Source organism: Crotalus tigris, unplaced genomic scaffold, assembly GCF_016545835.1.
Source record: "Crotalus tigris isolate CLP2741 ecotype Arizona unplaced genomic scaffold, ASM1654583v1 scf7180000023830.6690815, whole genome shotgun sequence".
NCBI lineage: Eukaryota > Metazoa > Chordata > Lepidosauria > Squamata > Viperidae > Crotalus > Crotalus tigris.
The window spans coordinates 2723134-2735399 of NW_024100214.1; the positions used below are offsets into that span (position 1 = coordinate 2723134).

The 12266-nt window shown below is 38.5% G+C and overlaps 1 protein-coding gene across 2 annotated transcripts in view; it reads left to right on the forward strand.

Annotated features, from left to right (window-relative positions):
- Positions 1-12266, forward strand: part of WDR7 (WD repeat domain 7) — a 206132-nt gene that overhangs the window by 189954 nt on the left and 3912 nt on the right. For both annotated transcript variants that reach the window (XM_039322127.1, XM_039322128.1), the window contains one exon: positions 6070-6174. In XM_039322127.1, the coding sequence (XP_039178061.1) occupies positions 6070-6174 (105 nt within the window). The remainder of the gene's footprint in view (positions 1-6069; positions 6175-12266) is intronic.

Here is a 12266-nt window from a genome sequence, read left to right on the forward strand (position 1 = left end):
CACATAACATCCGAGTTATATACAAACTGTACGATTTAGATAACATTTTGTGAAACACGCAGTAGCCACTTGGATGGCTGCAGCTGTTGTCTAATTTTTTTCTGGATTAAATTTGGCCAACAAAGATGCTGCCTCATTTTCAGCTTGTCATTTGCCCAGGAAGTAAAAGCAAATTGTAATGAGGGAATCACAGCAGGAGAACCACTGAACAAATGAGAGGCATATATTGACTGACAGCCAGCATGCCATTTCAGTGATAAATGTATTTTTATACACTGCTGTTCAAGGTCACTTTCTGCTCTCTTTGTATGCTGGACATCAAATCATGCAGACTTGCATTTTAATACAAAATAACTTCTGATAGCTAATACAAAATAATAAGCCTTGTGATAAAATAATTAATAATTAATATTCATTTAAAAGGGTTTTTTTTTAAAATTCTAGCCTTTCCCAGAAGTCTGAGAAACAGATACAAAATAAATGATAAAGTATAAGAGTGTGATCCCACCTACAGATTGCTGTTTTTCTTATAAACGTGTAATACTGAAGTAGTAATATTAAGGACAAATGGAAAGGAGGTTCAGCTGAAACTAGATATCAATTTTTGCTTCTGTAAATGTACTTAGAATTAAAGTGGCTTATTTCATTCAAAAGCTGTCACTTGGGGAGATAGATAGATAGATAGATAGATGGATGGATGGATGGATGGATGGATGGATGGATGGATTTTCATTTAATTGACCCATTTATGAATGGAAAGAATTAGTTTCTACATATTGGCAGTAGTAAATACAAAATATCTCTTCTTCGGTCTCTCTCACACACACACATACACAAACACACACAAACAGAGAGAGGGGGGAGGGGAGAGAGAGAGAGAGAGAGAGAGAGAGAGAGAGAGAGAGAGAGAGAGAAACACAATCCTTCGCCTCCATCTCATGTCTAGGCCTGAATTCTGAGTGGGAGGGGTCAGATAATCTTTCCTTTTTTGGGTGATGATGCAATGATAGTGCTTTATTTTGTATATTTTATTACTTTAAGTCAACCGTGGCTGTTTCAATAGTTTATTTTACTTTCTATAAATGACCTACAGTTGGGATTTACAATGGACTATAAAAATAATTAATAAATAAATATAAATAATATATTCCAATTATTTTTATTGAGTCTTAGTAGTATTGCAATGACATTTCCTTAAAAATATTGACATATATTAATAATGTAACAGAAACAAATTTAGAGTCTTGTTAATATGTAGATTGTTAATAAGTTGTTGACATGTAGATAACATCACGTAATAAAATGGCTTTTTCAGAAAAAGTACCTACCTACATTTTTTGATGCCAAGCATCAAGCTTTGCCATCCTTCTAGATTTTTCAAGCTGCATGGTTTTTAATCTTATTTTATTTCTATTGTTATTCTCTGCAATCTATTTTCTTGGGTCTATTTGACCTTATTTGAAGAATAAATGCTTTGAATGTTTAAAATACAGTGTTTATCATGTTTTGTTTGGTTAATTTGTTATTTATATTTTGTGCGATATAAATGGAAACCCAGGTTCTTGCTGCTGCAGATCAAAGGGACTTGTTTTCACTACTGATTTTTATTTAATTTTATCTTATTTTGATTTGATTTGCTTAGATTTTCAGTGTTAGGCCATTTAACATGCCAGCAGCCACTCAATACATTCTTCTGCTTAGCTTTTATCATAGAAGTATGAGGCCCATTTTCAACAAAATCCTCAAGAAAATAGAAGTACTTTTGTTGCAGATTTAAAAAATCATATTTGTTTAATAAATGACTAAGAATGACCTCTTCAATATGCACACCAATTTACACCAAGGAGCATAACAGAATAACAGAGTTGGGAGGGACTTTGGATGTCTTCTACTCTAACCCTCTGCTCAAGCAGGATACCCTATAACAGGGGTGTCAAACTCGCAACGTCACGTGACGTGTCATGATATATCATGACTTTTTCCCCTTTGCCGGCAATGGGGTGGGAGCAGTTTTGGCGTGACGCATCCGGCCCGCGGGCCGACAGTTTGACACCCCTGCCCTATACCATTTTGGACAAATGGTTGTCCAAGCTCTTCTTAGAAACCTCCAGTGATGGAGCACCCACAAGTTCTGGAGGCAAGTCATGCCTCTGATTAAATTGTTCTAACGGTCAGTTAGTTTTAGGTTGATTCTCTCCTTATTAGTTTCCATCTTTTTGCTTCTTGTCCTGCCTTCAGGTGCTTTGGAGAATAGGTTGACCCCCCCCTCTACTTTGTGACAACCCCTCAAATATTAGAACCCTGCTATCAAGTCAACCTAATCCTTCTTTTCATTAAACTAGACATACTTAATTCCTGCAACACTTCCTCATATGTGTTTGCCTCCAGTCCTCTAGTCATCTTTGTTGCTCTTCTCTACACTCTTTCTAGAGTCTAGATTAGCAGTATTCATTCTCACCATTTAATTATCCAAGATTCTTTATTGGCAAGCATTGACTGTGTGTGAAGTGCCTGGTTAAAAAAAGAAAGAATTGTGTGACAATAGTGAGCTTTTTTTGTAAGAAATGTCTTGTTATTCTTGAATCCCATTTAAATTTATTATTTTTTGTGGGGATGGAATCCTGAATACTTGACTTCAGCCAAAGCCAAAGCCAAAGAGGTCTGCAGATCTCTGGATATTGTTTTGGGTTCTTTGTGATTCTTTGATAAGAAATCCATTCTTGGACAGATTTGCTGTTGTCCTAAACCTTATTTCAAGATTTTGTCTCTGAATTTGAGCTTTAGAAAGGGTGTTGTCCTCTTTTCCAGACTAATAGGCATAATGTGGAACATTAGAATCTGTGTGGTCAGGAACCAGGGTTTTGTGAAATTTACAATATGTAGGGCAGGACAGGATTAAAATAGTCCACATAGTTCAATGAAGTACTGAAATGAAACAACAGTCTTTAGTTATCACTTTAAATGAATTGATGATCTTTGTGTCAATAACATTTTCATACTTCAAAAATCACATGTGGAGAACTTTGAAATGCGATAAATGAATCAAAGACTAAACTTTTCAATTATTTATTTAGTGACCCTTTGTAGAACAATAAACTCCACTTGAAAGTGATAATATCCAGTAGCAAACATTCTAAAAACAGAATGTTTTCAAGGGTGAATACAGAATTACAGCTTTTTTGCTGACGGAATCATTAACCCTTTGAAATTACATAAGAACAAATGTCATGCATGAGGTGAACAAATGTCTCATCATCTTATTTGTGTCTATTTTGGAAAGCATTGTCAGTCTTAATCTTAACACACAGCACAATGTAATCTTAATCTGGCAATTGGTAATAAGGGTATCTATTATTTGACGGACATTTGGTAAAACAGGAGCTTATGGACAATGACTACTGCCACAAAGTGGAAGTTTTCTAAGCTATTCAAAGTCCAGGTCCCCACTGTGTGGCCATATGAGTGAATACTCATTCAATAACAAGTCAAGGCTTGTGTATTTGATGGAATACAATCTGACTGCTCCTCAGACCTCAGTTGCAGTAATGATCAATTGCAGAATCCCAAATCTTAATTGTCGCAATATTTCTGCAACTGTGCAATATGCCTATTAAAGCTAGCATTCTGAAGTTATACTTCTGCCAATATTAGGCACCTTGGTTTGGCTGGACTCATAATTTCTTTATAGCAGTAGCCCTCTTCTGCTGCTTAGATCTGCAAATTATGTCACAGGAACATAAAAGGACTACCCTCTCAATTTCCAACTGAATGAAAAATGCTGCAAGTCCATAGTACTCCATGAGCTTTCCTGTGGTCACAGCAGCAAATAAAGATTCAGCTCTTACGAAACAAACTCTATTAACAAACAATGTAAGACACATATTTGGCAGCAGAAAGAATACTGCCACCTCCACCCGAAAGATAAATTCTATAGTCTGTCATTTCTCCAGTGTTTCAAAAAGCATCTATCACTTATGTGTAAACAAATCTAATTTAACAAGTTTTGCATCTTGACACTTATTTTGTAAATTTTGTTAAAGCATGTGTGTTCCTTTCCTTTGTCTAAACATTTATTCAGCTATAAAAAATAAGCCTTAATTCATTGATATCTTTGTCCATTAAATCAGAATAGCTGCCAAACCAGAGTGGTAAAATGGTGACTGTCAGAAATTAGCAGAAGTGCTAATACAACAATAGGGAGAAGAATGTTCTCTTTATAGTAAAGATCCAAGTGATACCTTCAAGGTTTTGTCTAGTTCTGTGAGAATCTGGATGGAGAAGAAAGGCTTAGGATCAATCCTAGCAAGACCAAGTGGCCGTGGATTTTGGAGCTATCTTATCCTGAAGACTTGTCATTTCTAGTTCTGAATGAGCCCACATTGCCTCAGATAAAAACTGGAGCACAATTCAACTCAAGAAGCAGAAGGCAGATGTGGCTAGGAAGGCTTTTGATCAAATCCATCTTGTTTGTCAGTTTTGCCTATTCCTGCATTGGGAAGCTCTCCTTATGATCAGTCATACCTTGGTGAACTCATAAGCCAAAACTAGTCCAGAAGTCCAACTAATGCAGCAGCATGGGTAGTTATAGGAAACTATGGTAAATTCATATAAATCCTATTATTTTGCAAGTTGCACTGGTTAGCAACAGGCTTTTAGGTGCAAGGTGTCATTGACACCTATAAAATCTTTCATGGCATAAGACCAAGATATTTGAAGGACTGTCTATCTCTAATTATTTCCACCTGCCCAACATGATCAAATTGGTTTGTCATGTTTCAGTTCCTTCTGTTAAAAAGTGCCATTTAATAGGACCCAGAACATGTGCCTCTTCTGTTCCTGGACCTGTCCCCAGGTTGGTCCTGGACCTTAGAAAGAACTTGATGTGTTGACTTTTCCATAAAGCTGAGTCAGCTTGTTACAAGTCATTTGTATGTGCTAGTATGTGTTACCTGAATTATTGATTCCAAGGTTACATATGTGGTTCTTTTTCTGATTGGTGTTTTTTTATTGTTTTCACTTGGTGACCACCCTGAATTGCTTGGTGAATGGGCAACCACATAAATGGATGAATAAATAAATTAATACCAAGGTGATTTTGTCTGCAGACCGTCAAACAATTGTGGGCCACGATATCCAGGTTTTTGCACAATATACCAAAGCAAAATAATCTGTACATCCACTCTGCTTGTCCCCTGTGTGGTATCTTTCATGAAATATAACTCACTTCTATTTTGTTTTGTTCTTTGCTTTTACAAAATGGGTAATACTAGGTATTCATTGTGGTTAGCCGATTGTTCTAGGACTACAACTAGCTCTTTGAATCACACAGTCTACTAAAAGCCCTGCACAGATATTCTCACCACAGCGGGTTGACCCATTTGACAGAAAGGTCAGTTTGCAGCATGCGTAAAAAGAATGTTCAGTGCATTAAAGGCAGACCCACTCATGCATATATGGCCTCCTGGCATTTCTGCTGAGTCTTCCCTGTGTCCTGCTGCAATGCCTTATCATGAGGAAGTTGCCGTGAAGCAACTTACATTGAGCAAAGCATGAACTGAATAAGCATTTTCAATAACAACAACAACAACATTCCTTGCTTGGAATGTGGGTTTTGATCATTGGGAGGAAGATATGAACAGAACTGAAGCCTGCTATGTTTGATTGAGCTTGTTGATTTCCAGCTTGGATTATTTATATTTATTCGAAAGGTAGAACTGGCTGCTCACAATAAAATGCTATTCCAGCACTGTATTCAGCATTCATGGATGATGGGAAAAATCACAGCGGACAGGTTTTTTTTTTCCTATCCTGAAATATTATAGGTTTTGCTGACAGAGGCTCATATTCAGAGGTCTGAGAATTTTACATCCATGAGGTTGGATCAGAGTGAGATAGTTAGACAATAAATTTTGAAGTTTATATTACATCTGTCTGTTCTGTAAAATAATCAACACAACTTTCAATCATTTAAAGAGTAACCTGATTTAGAAATTGTGTATGACTACAGTTACATAATGTTATATGACATCAAATGCTAATTCTCTATATTGCATTACTATTGTTATTTAGACAATTCATGGCCACAAAGGAGCAATAACAGCCGTGGCTTTTGCACCTGATGGTCGGTATCTTGCCACTTACTCCAACACTGATAGTCACATTTCCTTCTGGCAGGTAAGTCCCAGATATTTTATTTTTATTTGGTTTGTTATAGAGGTAGTCCTCGACTTACGACCACAATTGAGCCCAAAATCTCTATTTTTAAATGAGACATTTGTTAAGTGAGTTTTGCCCCATTTTACGCCCTTTCTTCTCACAGTTAAGTGAATGAGTACAGTTGTTAAATTAGTAACACAGTTGTTAAGTGAATCTGGCTTTCCCATTGACTTTGCTTGTCAGAAGATCGAAAAGGGTGATCACGTGACCCAGGACACCGCAACCATCATAAATATGAGTCACTTGCCAAGCGTTTGAATTTTGATCATGTGATCATGAGGATGCTGCAATGGTCATAATTGTGAAAAACAGTCATAAGTCACTTTTTTCTGTGCTGTTGTAACTACAAATGGTCACTAAACAAAATATTGTAAATTGAGGACTACCTGTAGTAGATTAAATCCTTTTTTTTTCCCCCACAACAATACTATGAGGTAAACTGGGCTAAGAGAAAATGACTGGTCAAAATTCATTCCATGAATTTCTATAGGTAAAGCTGAGCTCTAATATGGGTCTGTTCTGTCCCTGTCCTCTAAACCAGGGGTGTCAAACTTGCAGCGTCATGTGACGTGTCGCGACATATCGCGACTTTTTTTCCATTGCCGGCAGTGGGGTGTTTTCGGCTTAGTGCTTCTAGGAGCAAGCTCCCACCCAATCAGTTCATACCCCCACTGGCAGTTAAAAGGAAGAAACAGCTAAGACCATACATTGCTCCTCGAAGCACGAAGCTGAAAACACTAGCCTGAAGATGACGAATGAGACTTCGTTGAAACGTCAAGACACTTCCAATTTTACATGGGAGAAAACCCGAATAACCAAAGACCTACATACAAACACCCGCGAAAACCTCAGAAAACATACACACACACACACACACACACACACACACACACACATACACACACACACACACCTATAATAAAGGTAAAAAAGGATATATGCAGTGTTATCTTCATTTTAGATATCAAAAGGGTTTTGCGGCTCCTGGTGTTTTGTTTTCGGTGGGAAACGGGTCCAAGTGGCTCTTTGAGTGTTTCGGGTTGCCTACCCCTGGTGTATAGGAACTGGGGCAAGTAGCGGAAGCTCACCTCATTGTATTACGTTCGGGTCTTGAACCCGGGCTGTCAGCTGACAAGCTCAGTGTCTTTAACCACTGAGCCATCATGCCCTCTGATTACACAACATACAGTCCAGGAATTGAAGAGGAATACCCTTAAGTGAAATTGTGCCTTTTGTTTAGAATCCCTGCTTTTGTAGGCGGATGGCTCAATGAAGAGAAAAGCTGCAGCGGCAGAATTACTGCTCCCCTGGATTCAGTATCCCTGTATCTATCAGCCAGTACATAATTTTAATTTACTATTACTTTCTACATTAATTTGATGATAACTGTGTGTCATTAAGAGTATTGAATTTATCGTCTGTCATCATAGAGTGTGTTATTTAGGAAGCAATGAATAAGAACTGCGAAAATGCTCTTCCATCACTTGCATGTATTTAGTTCGGTTACATGGGAAGATCTAGAAAGCAATCAAGCTTATTGATTGAGATGTTTTACATGATCATCTAAGATTACCAGGGGGAGTGGCAGCAGCTTCAGTGCAGACCCATGCTTTGGCATATACAGTAAACTGCTGAGCTTAGTTCTAGCTGTGAATATTTTTTTCCTTGATTTTTTTTTTAATGGTAGCTTAAACAGAAGGAGTTAACAATAGCCAGCATGTTACATTTATTTAAAAATGTAGCCTTGTGTACTAGTGATTCCTCTTCTCCCTCCAGTGGGTCTATTCAGCACTGCTATTAATGCAAGAAAATCAGTAACATTAGTCATCTTAAAAGGGTTATTACTCAAGATGATTTAAATTGTGAAAATGTCAGTGGGGTTTGCATGCTCCCTGCTAGAGATTTACATTCTCTGACACCATTTTGCTGTTCAGAAGGACCAGGAGAGAAAAAAAAAAAGTAATGGCTTCTGTGTTGCACTGATCTGGATTCAGAACATGATATCGGCAGCAGCGCATCTTAAAAATGTCCTAGGTTTCCATGTGTCAAAATCTCAGGCGCACAGCTGACTCTGCCATCCCCATCTGGTCTACGAAGGTTTCCACTCCTAATGGGTTTAGCTGATTAACAGAACCATTCAGGACTGCCGCTTCATTTCTTTGCACAGGCATATCACCTATATAGCAAAGTGATCTAAATAGGCCAGTTATCAAGTGTAATTGGAAGCTCCAGTTGGAATTTAAGGGCTTGTTTCCTGGATGTTTTGCTTAGAGAACTGACACAGAGAGGAGAAACTGCTGCCTCTTAATGCTTCCTCTCCACCATTTCCATTGCATTTCAAAATATTGTATTTATTTTGAAATGATGCATGTATTAAATGTCCAGTTCCGTACAACCTGATTCATGAAGCAGCAAAAAGCAGAGAAGACTGTTCCTATTTGCCAGATGGCACAATTACCACCATTTAACATGCATTTACATATCAGGTGGCTAAAGAAAATAATTGAGGTGCACGATACTGATTTTTTTCAAAAAAAAATGCAGTTTTCCAGCAAAATATTAATGTTCAGTTCATAAATCAATGCAAGGGCTTTCCTATTTACTTTTGCTACTTTCCTATTTGTATTGTGCAGAGGGGGGAAAGGTAAGCTAGAAGAACATGTGCATGCAAGAGTAGGAAGTTTCTTCTAGAGATAAACATAGATATCCAGGAAATCTTGGGAGACGCTCGGCACAAAGGCTTCAAGTAATTGCAGTTGCTTTGCAGCATTTAGAAGTTGGTCCAGGCGATGCTTAGATTGCAAAGCATCTCAGGGAAGGATTAGTGCAGCCCTACTAGAGAGTATCAATAATAATATCTAGTGTTTATATAATGCATTTGTATTACTGGAAGCACTTCAGATAGATCTCTTGCCAGGAAGCCTGTGAAGTCAGCTCAGAATGTTTTAATTTGCAGAGGGACAATTACCAAGAAAACACAGATGTCTATTCATAGCCATCTAGGACAGAAGTGGGGACCAATCTACAAGTGGCATAAACTCACCCAGATCTTATTGTAGGATGTCCCAGAAATGGGACCACTGAAATTTAATGGCAAAATGCCAGAATTCAACAGTGCTATTTTTGTTTGCTAGTTTCTTGGTTCCTTCTTAACAAAAAAGAGGCAAAATGGCTCCAAGGTAGGCAGTAAACCAATAGTGCCAGGTCAGAAGAAAGTTACTTCCACTTCTGATCTAATGAGTTCTAAACTTAGTAAAGATTTTTAAAAGAGACTATTACGCTACAAACACAGACAGTATGGAGTAATGGTTAAGGCAGTGATGGCGAACCTATGGCATGGGTGGCAGAGGCAGCACTCAGAGCCCTCTCTGTGGGCACGCGCGCTGTCGCCCCAGTCCTAGGCCTTCAGCTGGGTTTTGTAAAACCTTTTCGCTTTAGGCCTCCGCCGCTGTGTACAAAAAAAAGAGGTTCAATCAATCAGTTAATTTCAACTTCTCATGGGAAAAAAAAAAGATCTTGCAAAGTTGGAATTGATTTAGTCCCACCCAGTCGGCTGTTACCACCGTAGCCACACCCAGCCAATGGGCCACACCCACCCAGCACCCAACGATGCATAAGTGGGTTTTGGGTTGCAGTTTGGGCACTCGGTCTCTAAAAGGTTCGCCATCACTGGGTTAAGGCATCAGGCTATAAACCAGGAGACTATGAATTCTAGTCCCACTTTAGACACAAAGCCAGTTGGGTGATCTTAGGCCAGTCATTCTCTCTCAGCCCTACAAAACAGGCAAGGGAAAATCACTTCTGAAATCTTGGTAAGAAAACTGTAGGGACTAGTCCAGGCAAGTCACTAGAAGTCAAAAACCAACTGACAGAGACGCACACAAACACAAAAGGTGGGTAGGCAGTGATGTAAATTATCCTTTACTTTGTTACCTCAGACTCAGGCTCATTCTTTCTCAATCTCATGCACGCACATGCAGAATTTATATGCTGCCCCAATCCTAGATTTTGAATATATATTTCTCAACATTAAATAATATATACAGTATACTAGTAAAATTCTCATGTCTGTAACCTTTAAATAGGAAAAGTGGTATACCGTAGGGCAAATTTTTTTCAGCCAAGGTACCTTAAATGGGTAACTTAAAGGATGCATCCAAAATATTACACCCATAACTCCTGTGGAATTGAAATTTAGCAAATTTTATAAAATATTTTATGATATAAAAATTATCACAAAGCATTTCATGACATAATACAAAATGTCGTAAAATATTTTCTGTGGTCAGCTGATGTTTGACTGTGCTATACAGTTCTGTATGGGCTGCTTTCAAGGCAGGTACATCTCTGAATATCTGTCTGAATTTTTAAGAACTTTTCAAGTACATTTGAAGCTCTGCCCTTGTGGACCTGGTAAGGAAATGTCTCTGAAATGATGAGCTAAGAGGGTCACCAATTGTCTGGTATTCTCTAAAAACTCAAGTTCTCTTTTATCCACAGATTCCCCCTCTGACTGTCAGCTGTACTTTCTCATGGGCCTCTATAAAGTCCAGTCTTCATTTTCCCACAACCAAAATAACCCTCTCAAAAAAAATTGTGGCAAAAGTTCTGCCTATCCATAGAAAGTGCAAAAAATATTACCCTCACCCCCTATTATCCACTGATCAGCCCATATTTGGAGCAATGCCAGAAGGTTACATTAGTAGTTTGATTAGAAAGATGGGATGAGATGTATTCACTTGTCAGTAATGGTTTGTCTACTCGCTGACCTTAAAGGAGGCAAAATGAAAAGCCAGAACCACGTGATCCAATTGCAGAGCGCTCTCTCTCTCTCTCTCTCTCTCTCTCTCTCTCTCTCTCTCTCTCTCTCACACACACACACACACACACACACACACACACTCACACACACACACACACTCACACTCTCTCACACACACACTCGCTCTCTCACACGCACTCTCTCTCACACACTCTCTCTCACACACACACACACACACTCTCTCTCTCTCTCTTTCTCACACATACACACTCACACAGAGAGAGAGAAACACACAGAAACACACACACACACACACACGAGAGAGAGAGAGAGAGAGAGAGAGAGAGAGAGAGAGAGAGAGAGAGAGAGAGAGAGAGAGAGAGAGAGAGAGAGAGATTATTTGGTGGATTTGGCTTTGTGATGGTGAACTTTGAGCAAAAAGTCTGAAACGGGCACCTTTCCCATTAAGACATCCATGAATGTCAGATCTTCTCTGATAAGAAATTAACACAAGCCTAAAGCTTTTGCCTTTGTTGATGGGGTGTGTGTGTGTATGTGTGTGTGCATGCATGCGTGCTATCACTTTTCAGGGTGAATGAGGTAAAAATTGAACTTCTAACTAGAGTGTGAAATGGCCTTAGAAATTATAGCTATCTTGGGCAGCTGTAATTAAATTGTCTTTATGGATTCCCCTCACAAAAAGCATGGCTTGGCTGAGGAGAGCAAATGGTGTTGATATGGCAGCCTCATCAAGAATATTTGCGAAAAGGCTCCTGAGTTTCAGGACTTAAGACAACATTTATTGGCATAGATGAATTAACCCAAACTATAACTGATTTTTATAGAAGACAGAAATGACATTGATAGCAACATGAAGTTTTACTCAAGGACTTTCCTCAACCTTTTAGGGAATTTCTTAGGAAATTCAGTGCTGTATTACAGGTAGTCCTCGACTTATGACCAAAATTGGAAACAGAACTTCCATTGCTAAGTATTGCCATTCTGAAATGAGTCATGCCTGATTTTTACAAGCTTTTTTGCCATGGTTGATGTGAATCACCATGTCTGATAAGCAAATCTGACTTCCCCCATTGATTTTATCAGAACCCCCTTGGAAAGGACATTAATGGTAATCAGATGATCTTGCAAGCATTGTAAATACTTGCCAAGTGCCTGAATTTTTATTATGTGATCACGGGGACATTGTGACAGTCATACATATGAGGACTGGTCATAAGCCATTTTTTTCTAGCCCTGTTGTAAGTTCAAACGGTCATTGAATAATGTT